The following is a 22,676-nucleotide window of genomic DNA, read 5'->3' as shown; positions in this document are numbered from 1 at the left end:
TTTCGTCTACATGATCCTGATTCACAATGTTCACTTAACAAATTACGCAAACGTAAAGGTGACTTATCCATGACTTATCAGCCATTTAGACAGTTCGTGGTATTCACAGAGTTACGTCAATGCGTAACATGCGCGCAAGTCTACGTCAGCCTTCAGGGTCCATATTTACGAAAGGCACGCAATGTTTGCGGGCAGGAAAAGACCTCGCAACGCAATATTTTTTATTTATGAAGGCTACGCATCGCAACTTAGACGCTAATTTAGCGATCACGCAAGAGGATCGCAATCGCAACGTAAAGTTTGCACAGTATTTTCAAAAGACCCGCAACCCTTCCGATCTCGCAAACCGTTTGCGACTACCTTGCAAAGTGCAGATTTTTTGCGGGAGGTCCATACCCTCCCGCAAACTGTAACAAGGGTGGCAAAATCCGGTTGAGTTTTTCTATGACGTACTCGAAATACATTCTTTGCATGTCACCGATTCCACTTCGATTTATTAGCACATTTTGAGACTCGGTGAGGGCCATGCAGGTATTTTAACCCTTTCAGGCTGAAAACCAGTTTTGGTTTTAAATTATTCTTCAAGGCAACCACATCTCTTTAAGAACGACTACCCTCGATAGGCCTATTAATGGCCTATTGTGTCATTATTTAAATGTAAAGGGGTGATCAAAAGATGCTTTGGTTTATCGAAATTTTGTCATCATAGCCCTCTATTAAGGGCATTAGATATTGACAACCCGCGGAAAGTAATCGAACAGAAACAAATTGGACTTTTAAGAAGGATTCTCTCCATCGATTGTAAAGCACGAGACGTCGTCATTGGCACGAGAAAAATTAAGGGTGCCCTGTGTAACCGAGTGTTTAGTTCGTCGGGCCTCTCTGCCGCCAATGTCCTGTTTGTAAATCCAACATGTAGGCCTAGACGTATCACCAGGGAGGAAAATGGAATTGTCGATTCGGTAAAAACCTTATGTGCCAATCTAAACCGGAAAAGCCATAAACTATTGAAGCTTTTCCTTTCACCCTTTTGATCGCTTTTTTATTTGTTCTCTGTGTATGATTTTTATTGCATATTTGTGTTGTCTACTCCTTATTTGGAGGTTTTTTACAATAAATTATTATTATAAATGCTTCAATCGCCGTAGAGGCTTATTATGTAATGATGTACACTACATAAAGGCCAAGGCCAATAGTCCAGGTCACAATCCTACATTTGGGCACAGGTAGGCCTTAAGAGTCTATATATACATGTACATGTACAGTGTCGAGAATGGCTCTTCTACACCTGCTAGCAGAGGAACAGCGACGCCATTTACGTCGGGAGCCAAGGGTGTTCTTAGATAGAACTAACCCACTGGATTCATACAGCGATGCCAAACTCATAAGGAGGTTTAGACTTCCACGACACGTGCTTTTCGAAGTAATAGATCTCATAAAGGACGACCTAGAACCACCAACTAAAAGATCTCAGTCGGTACCGGTGTGACAACGGATATAGTCCCCCTGGAGTCATAGTCCGGTAGCATTGTATTTGATCAATTAAGCAGCATGATCTATTGTACCGCTAACCCTAACCAAACCATTTAGCAATGCGAGCTATTGTTACACGGACTATCAGTCCTAGGACTACCATCCCTTGCACACCGGCCTCTCTACAATGCCTATGTGCCATTAGGTACTTCGCATCCGGGCAGTTACAGTTTGATTCTGCAGACCTAGGCGGATTAAGTCAGCCAACTGTTTCGAAAATGGTCAAAAACGAGTCTCACTTTGCCCTATCTATAGGCCTACAGGGGCAATACAAATGCAACAAGACTGTCAAAGCATTCACTTATAATATGTTGCATGCCGTATGGCCAAATTACGACTAAATAAAGAACTACCTTCAAAATTGGCGCTAAATGCAATTCTCCTGTTACTTGCGACTTTTCACAAACTTAGCGACCACGCTATTTTCCGTCTGTTTGCGATTTCCTTGCGAGGCCCTAGCGAGGTCTTCGTAAATACCACGCTTCGCAAATTTAGCGTGCCCGCAAAGCACACGCAACGCAATCGCAAAGCAGAATATTGCGTGCCTTTCATAAATATGGACCCAGAATTTTAACAATCAAATGACCAGAGGTAACCTCCTATAGATGTAGGCTTGCGGATGTATTAAGGCACGTTTTATAAAATATAATGGCAAGCAAGAGTAGCAAAACCAAACTGTTAGTTTACTTCTTTGGTATGGCCTTTTTTAGTGCAGTGAATATGTTAAAGGAAGTATCCCACGTTGATTTATCGACGGAAGCAGGAATGGTATTGCTGTTTTGCGCAGGTGGGACGACGGAGCGCTCATTCTTCTCAGCAGGCACGAGTGATGACACCAACGTTTCGAGTAACTCAACCGTTCTCTCTGTGAAGCGGGTCCTCTACTCCTCCAGTTTAAGCCGCTGCTTGTCTATCTCAAGACGTTCACCCTCTATCTTTACCAATGCGGCAGATGGCGCAGAACTACTCGATGCCGTTGCTGACTTCAATGTGTTGGATGCAACAGTTCCCTTATGGCTTTCGGTCGCCTTCTGCGTAACCGGCTTACTCGGCATTTTAGATCTGTTACAGAAAGAAAAACCTCATCATAAAATGTTCTGGCGGGAAAGCATCATCATTCTGTTGATACAAGATGCCTTTATTTGCCAATTTGAAGGTTAATTGCAACCTATGACGCTTTGAAGGGATCCATAAACGCTATTATGTTTATAGATCCGTGATTTGAATGAGTCTGGGATCCTACTGCAGCTATAGGGATTTTACATATCAGTCATCACATGTCGGCAAAATTAATAACTTCTTTTAGATTTGGGCGCATTTTTCCTTTGCACAGTTTCTTTGTGCGGCGAGTATTACCTGTTTATGGACTTCCCTTTGGACCTAGGCCGTGGTGGTGGTGTTGGGCTCCTTATTGGAGAATCGTATGGATTATAACGAGATCGAGATCGAGTCGGCGTTCGCCTTCTTGTAGGGATTGGTTGGCTCCTTGGCGAATCATATAGATTACAACCTCCCCATGGACTCGGTAACGTAGGACTGCCAGCTGGTCGCAACGGTGGGCTCGGGCTCCTTATCGGCGGCGAATCATAGGGATCCTGACAAATCGATGTGGTGGATGCTGATGGCGTTTTTACTCTCTGAAAGAAAAGCGCTCGGTTTTTGTAATACATATTGACGAATTACTTTGGGCCTAAAAAGTTGATGCGAAAGTTGAAATCGCATTTTATGAGGACTAACTGATAGCCAAGGCTACATTGTACAGTCTCGCTCTTATTATAATATCAACGCCTACTTCATACGATATCTGTAAGGTTATTTTATACAAGTCTCACCTTCGGAATGGCAGTATCGATGCCACCATCAATTCCATTGATAAGCTCGATCCCAAGAAGCCCGACTATCCGTTCCTCTATTTCAGTTGAATGAGTTACATCATCGTCATCGTCGTCGTCACCATTGTCGGAGGACATGTTCCCAGTAGCTTGAAACCTTTTTCGTAGCTTGGCCGCCTTTTTCTTTGCCTGCAGTTTCAAGTCTGCCCACTTTTTTGCACCCCACGGAGGGAGCGGTGGCACGGTGAAATTGCATTAACTTTGTCTGCAATTCCCATCAACGTGTCGGTTTTGGCTTTGTGTGTTATGGCATCGCCAAATTTATTGCTGATGGTTTTAAAATTTGCTGCCACCAGGTTCACCAACCTTTCGATTTCTCTCTGAGTAAAATTCGTTTTTCTTGGTCCCTTTTCTTCCGTCATGACTGCGTGTGATAAAGCTTGATGTGGGCAAACCCTTCTGCGACACGCTATTTTATAGGCCTCTCCGTGAATAGGGCCCGAGGAGAAATGATCACCATAGGCCTACATTACGTAAACCTGCATGCGCACATTTCATTATTACCAGTATACAGCTCACTTAACTTTACATACGTGAATAAACGTATCTCTTTCTTACGTGACTCTTACGTGACACGTAAGTGTCACCTAAGTGAACTTTACGACAGTCACTGCTTCCAAATCCCTTAAATAGGAGATCTTCTCGGTGACAGTATAACTTCTGCGTCGTTTTGGCAGAGGTTCTTGTTCTTGACGATCCATCTTCAAATTTGTGACATTAGGGAGATAGGCCCCCAGTTTTATGGTGACTGGATGGCCATGACCGTCTGGGGAAGAAAATGTGACAAGTTCGTCCTAACAGAAACTGACAGGATCATCGCGTCCGCCGGGCCAGGTCAATAATTTGTCACGTAACGTTCTCACATAACGAAATGATGAACGGAATGACCCGCAAAACCGCGCAATGCTCTTCTTTGCACCGCAGACGATCGTCTCATCTTGGATGCTCAGCGGTCGGCAGGACCGTGCAGGACCCTTCGGAAGCTACCGAAAATTAGGTCTTTAAAGTCCTCTTCATTGTTGAAGAATACTGATGAATTTGACTATAGAGCCCCAAGTTCACAGTACAATGATTCATTATTTCTGGCGCACGCTGTATAAAAAAATCGCGAATGATGACAGGGCCAGCGCTTGCCACAAATGCCTTGGTCAGCGCCAGTTGAATGCACATCAATGGCCGAGAATAGTTCCATACCTGAATGACACCGGCAGGGGCTGGGCCTGGAGGCCTACCTGCATAACTTGAAAGTACCCATAAACAGACGAGGCTAGAGTATAATGAACATTTACTTTGCAATGGCCATGAGATTGTCATACTGCCAGGGTACAGACCCGATACCTGAGACAAAGTACTTCTTGAATGCCGCGCGAACTGCCAGCCGATCCAGAGGTGGTCTTCCCTTCAGTTTTCCTAGTCTCCTCAGGATACCATCATGGATGTCTTCATCCTCTACCTCTTCTCCCTCACCCAGTGGCCTGGTACCACTTGCTTTCACTTGTCGTTGGGGTGGAGGAACTGGGATGCCTCTCATCTGGAGCATATTGTGGAGCGCACATGTTGCCTTCATCACTCCATCCACGTTTTCCGGTTGAAGGGGTATTTTCCGGTGATACAGCCTCCAACGATTTGCAAGAATGCCGAAGGTGTTCTCCGAGATTCTTCTGGCGCGGGAGAGGCGGTAGTTAAAGACCCTTTCCTGCTACGATAGGTTCTTTCCTGGAAACGGGCGAACGAGATGCTCTTGGGCAGGAAAGGCTTCATCACCCACTATCACGTGTGGAACAGGAGGGATGCCCAGTTCTTCACCACCTGGGAGAACCTTGTCCTCTGGAATGTCCAGTTCTCCGTGTGCCAGTTTCTCCCCAAACGCGCTGTTTTTGAAAATGCCCCCATCACTATTCGAACCAAACGAACCTATGTCGACCGCGACGAAGCAATATCGGTGGTCCACCAGAGCCAGTAAATCGACGGAAAATGTCTTCTTGTACTTGAAGAACTTCGTTCCTGAATTCTTTGGTGCGAATATTAGGACGTGTTTCCCGTCAATGGCGCCAATGCAGTTGGGAAATTGCCATTTGGACCAGAAACCTGCTGCAATATCCTCCCATTGCTGAAGTGTGGGTTGCGGCATGAAAATAGGCTGCAGACGATTCCAAATTGCTTCACACGTCTCATTCACGATTCGCGAAACCGTCTTGATTCCAACTCTGAAGCTGAATGAGATTGTGGTGTACGAGTCGCCTGTTGCCAAGAACCTGCAGAGAAAAGCAAGAAAAATTGTAATAAATGTTCTTACTTTCAGAGAAAGAAGCAAAACAAAGATGGAGAACAGCTCGAGACAATCTGCAGAGGAACAGGAACGCAAACCAAACGAAAAGTGGGCAAGCGGCACGGTCGTCTATTCCATACAAATTTGCTGGGATAATGGCATTTCTGATTCCATTTCTGCTGGAGAGAAAGTAAGCAATCTATCTGGTTTTTTTTTTAAATCTGTCAATACTGTACTTAGAAAATGCTGTTGAAGTGTTCATGAAACAGCGCCAAGCGCACAAGCAATCCCAACTAAAAATGATACTTTTTTCCAGAACTGCGTCTAACATATCAAGCCAAGACCAAGATTATACGCGTGATGACCGCAGGCCTATTGGAGATCAAGATGAAGAAGACTATTCATGTATGTCACGTGACACCGGAAAGGAGGCTGAATCATCGGACGAGGGGATAACAGCTCTACCCCTGTTGAAGCTAAAACCCACTGATGAACATTATGATAAACCAACCAGTTCAATTGCATCGAAACCCGGCCAGAAGCGGAAGAATGCCAAAACGACTCAAGTGTTTGAGGAAGCCATGACTGACTTCCTGCAATTAAAAACTAAGAAAGCTCTTGTACGCAAACAAATTGAACTCGATACTGCCCCTGTAGAAAAGGAAACAGATACTGATATTTTTATGCGATCAATGTCATCCACCATCAATAAGCTCCCATCACTCGCACACTCTGAATTGAAATTCAAGATTCATGGCATGGTTCATGAATTGGAAATGAAGTATATGTATGCAAATGCCTCACAAAGTCCATCTGAACGCAGGGATATCGGAATTGATGATACTGTCAGGTTTTCCAGCAATGTATCAGATACTAGGCCTCCAATTCTAAAAGGCCTTAGTCACAGTATATCATTGTTTCAAATACAAAATACATTACGCCTCGTTTTGATCGGAGCGGTCTTGGTATCGTAACCAATGACCGCCTGGGTAGGTATAAAATTCTGAATTTTAGCAGACGAATTATTTTCACCAAGAAGCAACGACTCAGCCCCACAAAACAATGTCAAGAACACGAGATTTTGAAGTATTCCCTGATATATTGGGATTTGTGAAGTAGGGAGGATACCCGAGGACTCTTTCGAGGTCGTCAGTCAGGATTCAGAAGAGGTCAAAGACGAGGAAATGGTAGAAATCGAGCTAGCAGACTGGGAATTCCCTTGCTGCGTGACGTCATCTTCACAAGCAACAATATGGCGGAATTCCGGACACCAGGCTGGATCATTCTTTGACGAAAACGGAACATATATACCTTTCAAATCGTATTTAATTTGTTTAATTTTGAAACCTTTTAGAATAGAAATTAATACCTCGCTGTCGGTCATTGGTTGTATAATCAAGACCGCTCGGGTAGACCTCAAATTACGTCCAAAACCCTCGGCGAAGCGCCTCGGGTTTTGGACTGCATTTTCGGTCTACCCGAGCGGTCTTGATTATACAACCAATGACCGCCAGCTCGGTATTAATTCCTTAAGTAACAGTACTAGTAATTTTCTTCGTCAGTCTCTCTCTACTGTTGGCTGTGGCACTGGTTTTAATAGTGGCGTTTATTTTGATGACGATTATTTGTCTTTGCCATCAATCAATCCGACTAGAGTTCAATTCTCCAACCATTCTTTGTCATCAGCCAGTGCGCCTCACAATAACCAAGAAAGTAGCAAAATATGGAATCCATCATTTCATTAATAGTTTGGGCCTAGTATAGAAGTACAATTATCATAGGTTATTATAGGTTACCTTAGACAAATAGATAGTTGTTCTTCTGTACCAATGGGCTTGCGGAAGGATGTTGTTAATTTTCTTATATCATCTCTGATGAGGTCGTGGAGATCATGGAATTGGGCTGTTGTCATACGGAAATATTGGAAGAATTTATCTTCAAAGCTGAAGAGGGTCTTTATGAGGTGGTGGTACTCCCCGTATTTTTCCCGGTCCATCCAAAGATCGTGAACCCAGTAATCGTGTCTCCTTTTTCGCTTCTGGCGCCTATGAAAGGCGTAGAGAAGCAAAATCTCTTCGGTATCTGATTCGCTAGAGTCCGTCGCCATTGCTGTGCAAACGGATCAAGGAAGGCATGCGGACCAATGGACATAGTATTACGCCCGTATTACGCAACGCGTTACATATGCGCACTGCGCTGCATGATAACGCACGTAATAACGCACCCAGTGGACACGGGCCTTAACACGGAACTAAAATACGATGTCCACTGAACGTACTTTGCAGAGTCTTTGACGGCAATTCTAGGTTAGGCAGGTAAATTTGTAGACTGGGGACATTTGGCAAGCCGCTCGCCGAATGAGCATAAGTTTTTGTACTGTTTGGAGAGCCGCTCGCCGAACAGCACTCATAATAAACTCAGTTTGGCAAGCATGTGAAAAGAGTTCCCCTGTTTCGCGAGCCGGAGACTGTACAACACATTAGCCAATCAGAGAGCAGTGACGTCATATTGGAATCAATGTGCGCATGAACAATTGCGGACTTGCCGCTCTCGATTCACCTTCTTTCACTAACTCGTGTCAATAAACGATGAAGAGGTATATGCACGAATGGGATACAACGGAAATTAAAAAAATTATCAACTGACTAGCGTAATAAATATATTGGGTAAATAATCACTTCTCATTTGTAACAGTCGAGAGAGCAACACACTATGTCGAAAATGTTATGAGGAAACATTTTTGAGAAACCATAACCTGTATGATGTTTCACGTAACATGATGACCGCATTAGTCCACTCTTAAAATAAATTAACGAACATATTTATCTAATATTTTTTGTTTACTCTTCTGATAGTTCCTTTTGCATCGACTGTAAAATTAGTTGTCTGCTATCAAAATAGTTATTCTGAACGATTTGAATTTCAGATCTCTATTTTTAGGCTGGAACAACTAATTAATGGTTATTTTAGAGAGTAGCAATGGAATTTGGAAAGCATCTTGCTTATTCCTCTGATAGAGATGAACGGCCAATCAGACGCCAGCCAAACCCATGTAAACGTATTCTGATATAATTGTGTCCTGAATGTTCTGTCATTTTAACCACCTCACCAAGAAAGGTGCATGGCTGCTACGCACATATCAGCCACCGGTGGCAATGAAGTCCCTCATGGATAACCCGTGTATTTTGGCAAATTTTGCTGAATGGATCCTGCATAATTAGGTAACATTGTATTGTGCTTGTCAAACTTACATGATGTTCCCATTGAGGAGGCTAACCGATATCGCTGCAGGACATTCGAAGAACGTGGTACGTTAAACGATTAAATACCATGGTGAAAACCATCTGGCCTTGATTTGGATTGTTCCATTTGATTGGTCGAACCCAAAAACTTAGGGGTAGACGTTGGAGTCAGGGCCGGTATTCATAAACATACTTGGGTCAAAGTATGATACTGAGGTTCCTACTTAACTCAAGTATCATGCTTAAGTCGAATTCTATATACTACTTACCTAATGTATCATGCACAAATTGGCACTTAGATCTGAGACACCCATTCGGCTGTCCTAAGTATAAGCCTGTTGGTAATTCACAGACTTTTTGGACATTCCCCAAGAGACATTGGAGCAGCATGGCCGCATTAATGCTTGCCGTGCAAGAAGAAGTTGTCAGACGGCGTGCTATTCGAAGAGAACGAGTTTTCCGAGACCGCCTACATCCACTAGACGCATACAACGATCTAGAACTTTACCAAAGGTATAGACTCGACCGTCAAACGCTTTTGGAACTAATTGATGCCGTTGGGGATGAACTCGACCCCAAAACATTGAGGAACCATGCCCTACCGAGGGAACTGAAAGTTCTTGCTGCATTACGCTTTTATGGCACGGGGTCCTTTCAGATACTTACTGGGGACTCAGTGCACATTTCACAACCTACGATGTGTAGGGTTATTTCTCAAGTAACCCAAACCCTTTTGCCTCTGCTTCCAAGGCTCGTTAAGTTTCCAGAGCGGGCTGAAATTCCCAACATTGTTGATGAATTTCACTACATAGCCAACTTTCTCGGTGTTGAGGGCGTTGTGGATGGAACTCACGTGTGGATTTTAGGTCCATCGCAGCACGAATGGCGGTATATCAATTGGAAGAAGTACTATTCGATCAACACCCAGGTTGTGATGGACGCACAATATCAATTCATAAATGTCGTTGCCAAGTGGCCCGGAAGTACGCATGATTCAGTAATTCTAAGGGAGAGTGGACTTTCAGATATCATGTCCGTCAGGATGGTGAAGTAATTTTACTTGGAGATAGTGGATACCCCGTCAGACCGTGGTTGATGACGATATTCTTAAACCCCGAGACAGCAGCACAACGTCGCTATAACAAGTCCCACAAGAAAACGAGGTGCCTCGTTGAGAGAGGAATTGGTCAGTGGAAACGACGGTTCAACTGCCTGCATGGTCAACTAAGACACAGCCCACAGAAATCATGCGAGATAATTGCGGTGTGTGCAGCCCTTCACAACATTGCAATTAACAGAGGACTGCCAGATTTCGAAGATGTGCCACAACCTGATGATGACCCTGAAAATGTTGCTGTAGTTCCAGATAGAGCAAATGGAGCTGCTGCGCGGAACGTCATTGTGAACAATCACTTCCAGTAAACACATTTTGCAAGTAGGACAGAAGAAATGTTCTGCGTTATAAATGTTCTTTATTTCAGCATATTCCAAAACTACATTTCCTACAAATTTGTAAGAGAATAATCGAAAGGGGAATTATTATTATTATTTATGTAGTAGCTATGTTGTCCGCTTTGACTGGTCCCAGGCGAAACATGTTGCATATCAGTAGTTAACTTCTGTTTCTTCAAATTCAATACATCGATCTCGAGTGTTAATTTCATTTTCTCCAAAGCGAGTTTCTCAATTTCACGTGTCGCTCGCTCTTTCTCAAAGCCAAAAGTTCTCTTTGGAGAACAATGACATCACTCTTATCATTGGTAAATTTGCCTTTTGGTCTATTTTCAGGCTGATAGTCATCCAACGGAGGGCATGGAGTTGGTAATGCTGGCGCAGTGGAAGACCTTGGACCCTTGTGTGTTAAGGAGTGGACAACATGACAGGACTTTTTGGGGAGTTGTTTTTGCGGGGTCGCTACTGTTGTTTCATCTTGCTCACTGGAATCGCTGATAATTGGAAACAAGTGTAAAATGCTTTTTGTTAACTCTTTTTGTATGGTATTGAAATCATACTTTAGCCAAGGTTTTGACACGATAGACAGTATTGTACAAACAGTCCCGATACCTATTATGCTAATAATGCTAACAGACTACTAGTACATAAATGTAGTTGCCTTTCACTGCTTTTTCAAAATACATGTGATGTTAACTTTAGCAACGCGTTGTGAGTGATGACGTACCTGATACTGGCAGTGGCATCATCATTTGCCTTTTTCAAAGACCTATTCTTAGTTGGCGGCTGTGAGCTGTGAGCTGTCTACCCCTCCGTCAATTCCGTGGACTGTTGGGTCATCCTCACCAAGTATAGCAGCTAACCTTTGGGATAGAAGGGATGATTCTGCTGGCGGCGACCCACCTCCTGTAAAATAGGAGGCACGGTTTAACTTTTAATTCAAAATGTTTGATCAATAAAATGTACCGGTACTCGTTTCCTTTGGGCTAAATACGACATTTGAAACTAACGGCCATACCTGTTCTTGTTAGTTCCTTTCTATACAGGCGATATTCATCTTTCATAGCTGAAGAGAGATTCTGCCATTTTTTCAGGAACTGTGCTTCAGTCCGGGTGACCGAAGGTTTTTTTTGTTCAAATTGGCAGTTATCCTCTCCCAGGCCTCGTGTTTCTTCTTATTCGTGACAGTTGAAGAAAAATTTGATGTGAGAACAGAGAATTCCCGCTCATACTCTTCGCAAAGACGAAATTTCTCGATTTCACTGAAATTCGGTTTTTTCTTTGCTCCCATTGCTTACTGAACTTGAATCAGCCTTGGAACAGTTGAGGCAACAGGTTTTATTTTCCGTCTAGACGCTGAACTTGTCACTTTTCAGAACGTTTCACTCAACTCTAACTACAAAATTTAACATGGCAGTGATTGAAATTTTACATAATCCCTGACAACGACCAGCCGGGGAAAATTATGCATGATGCCTAGACTTACGTATCATACTAAGCTAGGTATGACACTTAGGTAGGTTTATGAATTCCAATTTGAGTATCATGCTTGGTTTAGCATGATACTTACGGTTTATTCATACTTAAGTTAGGAAGTTTTATGAATATGGGCCCAGATTCCTAACTGCTCTCGATTTCGAGATATAGGCATAATCGTCTTTTTTGGCTGCCACTTTGAAATCCAATATTGTCTCCGAAATTTAAATGGTGGTATTTGATTGGTTGGGCTCCAAAAGCTCGGTAAAGGTGTTGCAATTCAACCTTTATCAATTACAATACTCGCCTGAGATATAGTTTGAAATATTAATGGTGGCATATGACTGGTCGTGTACAGAAAGCTGGGTATAAGCGTTGAAAATTAAAAAAATAAACGAGGCTTACCTGTAAGTTGAGGTTTGATTGAGATTCTATCAAACCCTCAATCGTAGATGGAGTAATAACATGAGATAGCGGACGCTAACTAACCATACTTGAACTTTGGAGAGAGGACACGAGAATACTACGGAAAGAAGGATAAGGGCACATAAAAACGAGAAACACATGAAACACATGAAGACACAGTTGAATTAATTACCATCAAAATGGGGGGGGGGGGGGCATGTTATAGTATATTATATTTAATAAGGTATTTTTAACCTGCCTCAATACTGTTCTTTAATGGAGTTATCGAATGTCGAATATAAATACCTATTCGTAAAATCCTAGGAAATGCACTAACACGTTAGTTTAGTAAGGCTTACTGTTGTCATGGTTGTTGCGACAGTGTATTTCGCACGGTAGCTTTCAACGAGATTGAACTTAGATCGTTATAGACGAGTGGGTTCCAACTTACTCCGGAGAGTATATGGCTATGCAATGGCCGTTGAGGCAGAATATATGAAGATTGTTATGGTGTCATCTGAATGGAAGACTTAGAGCGAACCGTTCCCAAATTAAAAATGGTCCGTCTCCGGGGCCACTTTCCGTAAGTAGTATTCGAGAACGAACTTTCACAAATCAAAGTAGACAGATGTAAACATTCCTAATCGAAACTGCTCATAACACCACATCATCAGAGGGACTTCTCCACTACAATTAAGTTGCTATCAGGAAAATCTAACTGGTGGTGGTACAGCTGATTCAAAGTCCGATGTAGCGGCATCCTTTTACCAAACATTAATAGATTAAAATGGATTCCCCTTCACAAGGTAACCTCTCCACAGCTTATGTGCATATAAACCAAGAGGCATATCCTGCACTTGATGACTTTATCCGAATCATCAACGATTTTCTCAATCCAAGTTTAGTGGCATTCGGGTGTTTCAACAATCTGTTGGTAATGATAATACTGTCCAAGCCGCGTTACAGGAACAACGCTAGCTGTTTCTTTCTTGCGTGTCTTGCGGTATTTGATTTGATTTGATTTTGAATTTAATATCGATTGGTGTATTTTTTGGAGACATCATGAAAGTCTTAATCAAGTTATTTGGAAGTATGTTCTGTGGCATTCTCATATTCGAGAGGTCCTTCTCCTTCAACATGTCAAACTGGATAATAGTTGTGATAACCTTTACAAGGTTTGTTGCAGTTGTGTTTTCACTAAAAGCAGTTCTTTGGTGCACGCCCCAGGCAGCGAAGTGTTACCTTCTTGGTCTCTCCATTGCATGTGTTGCTTGGTCCCTGCCCGGGGGCTGACGCTGAACGTTTGGTACTGTTTAATTGACATGCCTAATGCTGCAGTGTACGAGAGTGGGCAAAGCTTGGTGACAATATTTATACCGTTCTTACTCATAACATCGTTCAACTTGTCTATCTCATACAAATTACGAAAAGAAACATCCACTAGAAAGATCATGTCCTTTCAACTGATTTAGAACAAGGACGACATGATCGTTATGACAATGGTTATAGCAGTGACATTAATTTTCCTCATGCTGACCTTCCCCTTCATGCCACAGATCACCTTTTGCATGTTTTGGAGAATGCTACCCCTGTTCGGAGAGCGGAGTTACTATCAAGCAAACCTTAGGCTATTTTCATACACAGTTGTTACGTTCATTAGTGCCACTAATTATGCCATTAACCTTTTTCTTTATTGTGTATGTTGTCGGCGGTTTCGACAGGATGTTCTGAACACCTTTCTGTGTAAGTGGTCTTCATGAGGTGAACGGTTCGTACAACATGTAAAAGGGAATTTTACCATATCTCTTCCATACAAAATATGGAAAGGAAAACCCAAGAGTAATGGCGTTGCAAACAACGTCCTCTTGTCAGCGACTTCGCAAGGATTTCTGGGAGATCCTTCAAAAAAGTAACATGAGAAATCGAATTCATCACTGTATGCTTCAGAACTATAATTGCCAATACGCTGTAAAATCAAAATACCGGGTAGTAACAACGAGCAAAATATATCATCGATTATAAAAGATTTAGTTACTATCAATCCGTACAAAATGGAAAATACCATCTCTAAGCAGAGCTATTTTAGTTGTTTTATGTTCACCACGGCGATGTCTATCAGCCATCTGCATGGACTCGATGTCTGCCTGACAAATACATTAAAATTGAAACTTCTTCTTCGCCTTTTTCTCCTCTTTTTCGAGATAACTTTACAAAAGCAGGCCCGGAAATTCTCAATCAAGACAGCTATCCGGTACTGGATACTATTATACGAATCGTCAATGGACCGGACAAACGCTTGTATGGATCTTCATACCATTCCTACTCATTCTATCATCCAACGTAACAATTTCATACGAATTGCAAAACAGACAGGTCAATGAAAAATGATGACGTCACAAACAACACAAACGAATGACGCCATAATAGTGATGAAAATGGTTGTGGTCTCACTAGCCAGTGGTGATCAGGTCAACATTGGTCCCCCCTTAAAAAAAAAGTTCTTCAATCTCAGGCGATTACCATGGATACAGATAAGCCTATCATATCGCTATTGCTGCATGTTCAAATGTCGGTGTCCTGGGTATTTTGTGAAGAGGTAGCTCTGACGATTATTTGAGGAAAATATCAGCTTCTTCTTCTCCGCAGTGACCAGGCCTCGCATGCTATTTATAGCTCAATCGGATGTTGACATGAACTGGTTCCTGTCAGAGTGCACATGTTCTCAAGGTGAGACTTCGCGGTCAAAATGCTCAAAGAAAAGCCGCAACGACACCCTATTTTGGTATCAAAATTTTAAATTGTTATTATTTGGCTTTCTCAAGGTGATAAGTAGAAGTTTATAAAAGTATTATTTCACCATCCATGTTAATCGTCAAGTTATAAGGTGGCAAGGTGAAATTTTCAAAATTTTCATCGATGTACAGGGTGTCTCATGTATTGTGCTGCCCCCATGTTCTCATGACTGAATTACTTGATAACAATGAAAGCTGGCCAGATGTATTCTAGAAGCGACAAGCTATTCAGAAATGTATAGGTTTATGTGTGAGAGTGATATACTGCAAGGTCGACAGCCACTTGAACAGGGGTATGCATGAAATGACGTCGCGCCATTTGTGGAGCCAGGTAGGCCCGGCCATTGCACTGGCTAGTGAGACCTGTAGCTGTGACACTCATTATTCTTGCGCTATCGTTCCCTTACATTGTGCAAACCACAGTTTGGAGATTTCTACCCCTGTTTCAAGGCGATCTGTATGCTTATCAACTAAAATTAAGGTTCTTTTCACACACAGTTGCTACGTTTATTAGTACGGCAAATTATGCTATTAACTTTTTCCTCTACTGTGTATGTGGTCGGCGGTTCCGTCTGGATTTCTTATTCATAGCATCCGCTGATATGTTTGTTCTAAACGGATATTATTTCGTTGTAGTTCGGAATTCTACCTTGTGCAGCATTGATAGGCGACTCTTACTGGAACATGCATTGCATATTCATGGTGGTATTGTAAAATGAGAGTTAACATAGCATGGCGGAAGAAACCAACACCGGATATGAACCTTAACTTGATATTTTTACGGCGTTAACGATACAAGGATGAAAATATACTGTTCTTCTCTCACCTTTCGTGAAAACGGTTAGGTCATCTCGCTTAGAGCAATCGAAGCTATTTTTCTACAAATTAGGCCATCTATAGAGGTTTATTCAAGTAGATCCCGAGCCTTCTTAATGAGCTCAATACCTAAGCCATACCCTTTTCCGTTTGAACGGTTTATGCCTGTTTCGCCTATTCCTGTTTCGCCTATTCCTGTTTCGCCTACAAAATTCCTGTTTCGCCTATTCCTGTTTCGCCTATTCCTGTTTCGCCTACTTTCCAGTTCCCCTACAATAAATCGACTCTCCCACGGGGAACCTTAGGGATGCATGTCCATTTTATGGGGAAAATGTGAGGGGACAATTGGATGATGTTAACGATGTGATGACAATTTGACTAATCAAATGCCATCAACTTTGTTATGCCATGACCGTTTTGAAAGAGTCACCATGAAAGCGGGGACAGTCCGGGACTTATTTGACCATAGGACCATAGGACCATACTGACACACAGTAAAAACTAATAGATTAAGTAGAGTAAAGCAGTCGTTTATTTTATGAAAACTGAATTCATGAGTTTTTGATAAAAATACATAATATTGTACATTCTCATAATTATTTGATCAAAATCAGCTGTAAAACCCATGTCATAATATACATGTAGGTACAGCACATATAAAGTCAAACAAGGTGGAAAATACATATCATGATATTATGTCAGACAAGGTAACTGATGGCATCAACGTAACTCATTATGTCCCTCTCTCCATTGACGTATTGTTTCAATGCGTACATATGTGGCTCTCCTCGGGTTTGGTCGGTCAGTAAGGGACGGTTCATATTCCTACGTCTGTGGGGAGGTTAGCAATACATTTGAATAGGCGAAACAGGAATTAGGCGAAACAGGAATAGGCGAAACAGGAATAGGCGGAACAGGAATAGGCGAAACAGGAATACACCGTTTGAACCTGTGGAGATACCAAGTTAATTGCTTCTTTGACCGGCCTCTGTAAACCCTCCCTTCTCGCATGGTTCCTTTATGTCTCCATTATCAAAGACAAATCGTCAATTGTCCTTCTCGTTTTCAGCAGATCTAATTGACAAAATAGATCTGAGGTGAGATCAAATAAAGTGTACCTACATGTGAAGCTTTACCAGGATAAATATCTGTTGAGTACGGAAGCCCATAAGGGACATTTTGAATAAAAATGCAATTTGCATTTTCTTCGGAGGATTTTAACTTTTTTGTTTAGTTTTGTTCATATTTTAGAGGTTTCCACCGCGGTGAAAACCTTTCCACGGCGGCGGAAACCTTTCCACCGGGGCGAAAACCTTTCCAACGAGGTGAAAACCACTCAGGTTTTTACCGCGGTGGAAAGGTTTTCACCGCGGTGGAAACCTCTAAGATATTAACAAAACTAAACAATAATGTTTAAAACCTCCGAAGAAAATACAAATTGTATTTTTATTCAAAATGTCATTGATGGGCTTCCTTAGTTTGAGCTAGGAAAGATGCAAAGATGCCAAAAGATCTATTTTATCTCCATGGTTTATAACCAGTTCTTGTAACTGTGTTCTTGGGATGTCGATGCAAGATGTATAGGACAAATATCTCACCTACAGCGCAAAAGTGTACCCAGTTTGATCCGTTTTTAGTTCCTTTTTTGAACGTTTACACATCTCTCCAGATAGAATTGTTATCTTTCTCGTACAGCCGATTTACATCGGCATTGCTAAGTTCGCTGACCGGGTCAAGTATGTAACCACAACTCCATAAAGGATATTCCACAACAGTGTTGATTATCCAAGTACAGTGGAACCCCGGTCGGCGACCATCCCGCTATGACGACAAAGAATCGCCGGTCCCGAATGGTCTCCTCTCTAATTACCATTACAATGCCCCCGGTAACACGACCACCCCGGTACCCAGACCACGACAACTGGATTGGGCGGTCCCAATGACGAAATTCACCCCTCTAACCCGACCAAAGGGCCTGATTGCCGTATTCGGTCGCGATTGCGTCTCCAATTAACCCGGCAATTAACACCTCGGCGCAAAGCTCTCTCTTGATAATTATAACACCACGGACAGTGGCTATCATGAGAATCCATATGAAAACTTTTGTACAGGCAGTTACTATCAGTTGAAAACTAATAAACTGCGTTTTACTAACGTTTTTTGAATAAATTTGTCCCTGTTTTTTCATCATTCAGCCCTGTCAGTGTTAGACATGTTGTGTAACAACAGCAAAAAGTCATGTGATTTGCATTTTGCAAGTCCAAAGGCAGCGTTTATCACCGGACACATTGGAGCATTCTAAAATATGGAATGATGAGAACTGAAAACTTGATATCATATACAAAAACCAACCCAATTGTATGTAGGTAGAGACCGAGGGAAGGACTCTATACTCTAAATGCATCTAATGTGTTCTGTGATGGTAACAGGTGTCACCTTTGACACACCAGGTTCGGCAAACCACTCCAAAATTGCCCAACTGGTACAACTAGGGACAAAAGAGCTGGCACATACACTTTGTGAAGGTGATTTTCGAGCACACCTCCATAAGCCAGATACATATCCTTCCGAGGCTTGTGACCGAAAGTGGACCCCATAACGGCTGTTTTTTGCCGAGTGGCCAAGAATATGAACCAAGGGTATTGGCACTCGCAGAAATAGGCTGAATTCTCCCAACGGACTGGACGTATCTTGTCTAATGAAGCCAAGCTGAGGGTGGCGACTCGGTCCCTAGGTCACAGAAGTTGGCACTATCCTCAGAAATGGCTTCTGTCCATAGAACCATTGAGGGGGGGGGCAAAGTGGACCTTTTTTTTTACTTGCTGGTGATGCCCTTACACAAGTTAGGACAAGGTATCGCAATATTGAAGGCTTGGACATCTCCTGGGTCGGTTTACACTGGAGGCCTGTACTTATTAATTGAACCATAACAAAATATATAAATAACTTAAATGAGTCTATTTTCTTATTATATGATACATTTTTTACTTCATTATTTACATCATACATTTTACATTTTATAAACAAGAAAAAACAGGTGCAAAAAAGCGATTGCCTTTGCAGGCCATGACCATAAACTCACACTTTTTATGAGAGATGAATATTTTAAACTTTTCAAGCCATGTGCTCAATGAGGTATGCCATTACTGATCACACTGCACGATCACCGAGCATCGGTTTGCGTTCAAAGAGTTAAAATCCGATATAAACGTTTCCTAATGAAACCATTGAAGGCTTGGACATCTCCTGGGTGGGTTTGCAGTAGGGGACAGTGCTTATGACAGATTCTGCTGGTGCTGCCATATTGAAGGCTTGGACAGCTCCTGGGTAAGTTTACAGTGGGGGCCTGTACATATTCATTGAACCATAACAACATATACTAATAACTTAAATGAGTCTATTTTCTTATTATATAATACATTTCTTACTTCATTATTTACATCATACATTTTACATTTTATAAACAAAAAAAAACAGGTGCAAAAAAGCGATTGCCTTAGCAGGCCATGACCATAAACTCACACTTTTTATGTGGGATGAATGTTTTAAACCTTTCAAGCCATGTGCTCAATGAGGTATGCCATTGTTACAGTTGGCTACTTTATCATGAACTTCATATGTATTTTGTTAAAATATGTATTGTGTACAGTAGGCGTAACTTCCGTTTAAGACAGTCTAGGCTGACCGTGTGGATGTAATAACTCTTAATGCCGACTTACTGTCCAGACAGGGATTTTAGGGCTTCATTAAGTTATTAAATTCGGTTGTTCAATAGCCGTAAATTGTGGTTGTGTAAAAGGGCACTTATCACTGTTTATAAAATTCCTGAGAAGCCTTTCTCAGTAGTAACCTAAAACATAAGGCGACTTAAAGTCTCGTCGTTAGGGTATAACATTCCTTTGGTCAGGTTTTGGCTCCAAATGTGATTATTTGGGAATTTAATGATTAAGCTATATGAGTCCGTGACGAGCTAATGGGTGCAAGTCGTTCAAGGGAACATTTTGAGTTACATTTTACATGTTTTATGCAATTATTCCCTGTCTGGTAGGTCCATGATTGACAGGTTTGACAGTTCTTGAAGCAAGTCAAGTATGATAACTTTATTTTGTGATCGCTGTTAGTAAACAGTTTGGGTTTCGTAACTGTTTCATAACTGCTAGACTATATAATGTCGCTCTGTGATCATGTTTGGGAGTTCCGGAATAGCACGCGAATAGGCTACATCCTTGGTTTGGACACCCAGCTATAGGAACATATTCTGCTGCTCCAGCTCATTGACACGTCTGTATCAACCATCTTGTATGAACTCTGCCTTGTCAATTACATGTACAATCTCGGTCAGAAGTTATTAACCACCTGATATTTGTAAATTACTCCGTTATTCCCCAATATTTTTTCACCAATTTCTGATGCATGGTAGTTAGGTCATTTGTCCATCATTTGGCAAAATGATTTTTCTGATCAATGGGCGGACTTCGGTTTTGTCGTTGTTCAAAGATTACCGGTCCAATTGAGATTTTCTTAAACTCTGCAATTCCTGAAAATGTTCACCTGTAACATCTTCTTGTTACTGCATAGATGGATATTACCATCAAACATTTTCAAAATATTTGATTTTTTAACGTGAAAATGGCAACTTTGTTGGGATTTTGGCACTCTGTTTCTGTGTCCAGTGAACAGCACTCCGAGATGACCCCCTTTCTATAGTTTGGTTTAGTGGTTTTCCTAGACTTCATCAGTTTCATAATTGACATCCTGATTGAATGGTTGAAACTGACCTGCATTCATCCTTTAGGAAGAACATGGCATGGGGTTGTAAGATCGCCTATTATATTAGGCCTTGGCATTGAAAATACTCTCAGTATCTCCTGAATAGCCAGGATGAACCTGGAAAGCACCCAAGTTTTGATCTGTTCAGTCTGCTGTCAACACATGTTTTGATATGCCGAGGACACATGGCTCAAGAGAACTTTCGGAGTATCAGAAAGGTCAGTTGATGTCATTGAAAGCTGCAGGGAGGAGTAATCGAAATGTGGCAAGGGAAATTGGTTGTTCTCATGCAACAGTGCAATTTTGGTGGACCCGCTTCCACAATGAAGGAAATCTTCATCGCCGAGAAAGACCAGGTGCCCCAAAATGCACCACTGAACGAGAGGATAGACAGCTTGTTAGGCAATCGAGGATGCATCCGTTCAAAAATGTGAAATCCTTAAGAAATGATGTGGGTTTGAGGGCCAGCCTTTCAACTGTTAAGCGGCGCCTCAGAGTGGCAGGACTAAACGGTTGCATTGCAGCACAGAAGGACAAACTAACTGATGCCCACAAGTTGAGCAGATACAACTTTGCAGTGGCTCATCAAGACTGGACTATTGAACATTGGCGTCAAGTTGCATTCACTGATGAGAAGACTTTTGTCGTTGGAGATAATGGTCAAGTTTTCGTTCGCAGGCCAAAAGGCCAACGCTTTCATTCAGAATACATCAAAATTGTTCAAAGAAGTGGTAGATTCAGCGTGCCTGTCTGGGCATGGATGAATTCACGTGGAGACGGACAGATAGTGCGTATAAATGGGAGGTTTAACCAGAATCAGTATCTGCAAATTCTTGCAGATCAGATGGACAACATTCATCATGCTTTTCCTGACAGACTTATTTATCAACAGGATAAAAGTCCAATACACACAGCTAGGCGTGTTGGACAGTGGCTTCGTGACCGGGAAATTGAAGTTTTGGACTGGCCTTCTAAAGGGGCTGACATGTCGCCAATTGAAAATGTTTGGTCAAAGGTTCAGAGAGATGTGGACTTTACAAATGTTACTAATCAGGATGAACTGTGGCTTGCTGTCGAGGAAAGTTGGAATCGTCTTCGTGAGGACCACGAGTATTGGGAGGGATTGGTTGTGTCACTTCCTGATAGAATGAGGGCTGTTATAGAATCTAGGGGTGACTGGACTAGGTTTTGAATAAACTGTTGTTGTATGGTGATAGTAAAGGTGGGGTAGAGACTAAGCACAGTAAAAAAAACCCACTATAGTCTGGTTCAATCTAGAGGTGAACCATTGGAATGCCAGTGTGGAACAGTCAATTTTGACCACAAGATTTTATTTGCGTGTTACCCTTATGAAATGAACTTCTGGCTGAGAATAGTCCATGGGCCAATGTTTATTATTGAGCAAGGTCATCCGATTCATTATGCCATAACATGTAACCTTAATTATGTCATTATTGCCACACTCTAACCACAAACTACATTTCCAATGGTCCACCTCTAGGTTGAACCAGACTATAAACATCTTTAAAAAAGCCCGTGTAGATTTCCCAAGTTTAGGCCATGAATTACACTGAAAATAAATGCCAAGTTACAAAATAATTTCTCTCCATTTTCCTTTGACAATAGCAGTTGTTATTCAATAAGACCATAATCTGATCAGCTTCTATTCAAGATGATCAATGAATGCAAAATAACCCATAAAAGGCCTCATTGGACCTTTGTTAATAGGGAAGTGGTGAAGCTTGAGGGGTCATCTCGGAGTGCTGTTCACTGAACACAGAAACAGAGTGCCAAAATCCCAACAAAGTTGCCATTTTCACGTTAAAAAATCAAATATTTTGAAAATGTTTGATGGTAATATCCATCTATGCAGTAACAAGAAGATGTTACAGGTGAACATTTTCAGGAATTGCAGAGTTTAAGAAAATCTCAATTGGACCGGTAATATTTGAACAACGACAAAACCGAAGTCCGCCCATTGATCAGAAAAATCATTTTGCCAAATGATGGTGTGACGGAGCGGGGATTT

The 22,676-nt window shown here is 41.9% G+C and overlaps 2 protein-coding genes across 2 annotated transcripts; both read right to left on the bottom strand.

Moving 5' to 3' along the window:
• Window positions 1–2,414: 2,414 nt before the first annotated feature.
• LOC135491119 (uncharacterized) lies at window positions 2,415–3,503 on the bottom strand. Its single transcript, XM_064776782.1, has 3 exons — window positions 3,366–3,503; window positions 2,890–3,170; window positions 2,415–2,595 (listed from the first exon to the last, which is right to left on the bottom strand). The coding sequence occupies exons 1-3, from the start codon at window positions 3,501–3,503 to the stop codon at window positions 2,415–2,417; spliced, it is 600 nt and encodes a 199-aa protein (XP_064632852.1).
• Window positions 3,504–5,124: 1,621 nt separating this feature from the next.
• Window positions 5,125–7,801, bottom strand: LOC135491117 (uncharacterized). The gene is made up of 2 exons (XM_064776780.1): window positions 7,491–7,801; window positions 5,125–5,680 (listed from the first exon to the last, which is right to left on the bottom strand). The coding sequence occupies exons 1-2, from the start codon at window positions 7,799–7,801 to the stop codon at window positions 5,125–5,127; spliced, it is 867 nt and encodes a 288-aa protein (XP_064632850.1).
• Between the last annotated feature and the right edge of the window lie 14,875 nt (window positions 7,802–22,676).

Source organism: Lineus longissimus, chromosome 7 (genome assembly GCF_910592395.1).
Source record: "Lineus longissimus chromosome 7, tnLinLong1.2, whole genome shotgun sequence".
NCBI classification, from domain to species: Eukaryota; Metazoa; Nemertea; class Pilidiophora; order Heteronemertea; family Lineidae; genus Lineus; species Lineus longissimus.
Note: the sequence above shows the minus strand (reverse complement) of the source record. Positions and strands in the feature narration are given on the sequence as shown.

What these genes read in the sequence shown, in the direction of transcription:
- LOC135491119 (XM_064776782.1), bottom strand. Translation starts at nt 3,503, where the DNA reads ATGTCCTCCGACAATGGTGACGACGACGATGACGATGATGTAACTCAT. An exon ending in TCGATACTGCCATTCCGAAG is followed by an intron (nt 3,171 to 3,365) that starts GTGAGACTTGTA and finishes CTTTTCTTTCAG; the next exon opens with AGAGTAAAAACGCCATCAGC. An exon ending in AAAGGGAAGTCCATAAACAG is followed by an intron (nt 2,596 to 2,889) that starts GTAATACTCGCC and finishes TTTCTGTAACAG; the next exon opens with ATCTAAAATGCCGAGTAAGC.
- LOC135491117 (XM_064776780.1), bottom strand. Translation starts at nt 7,801, where the DNA reads ATGGCGACGGACTCTAGCGAATCAGATACCGAAGAGATTTTGCTTCTC. An exon ending in CAACTATCTATTTGTCTAAG is followed by an intron (nt 5,681 to 7,490) that starts GTAACCTATAAT and finishes TTTTCTCTGCAG; the next exon opens with GTTCTTGGCAACAGGCGACT.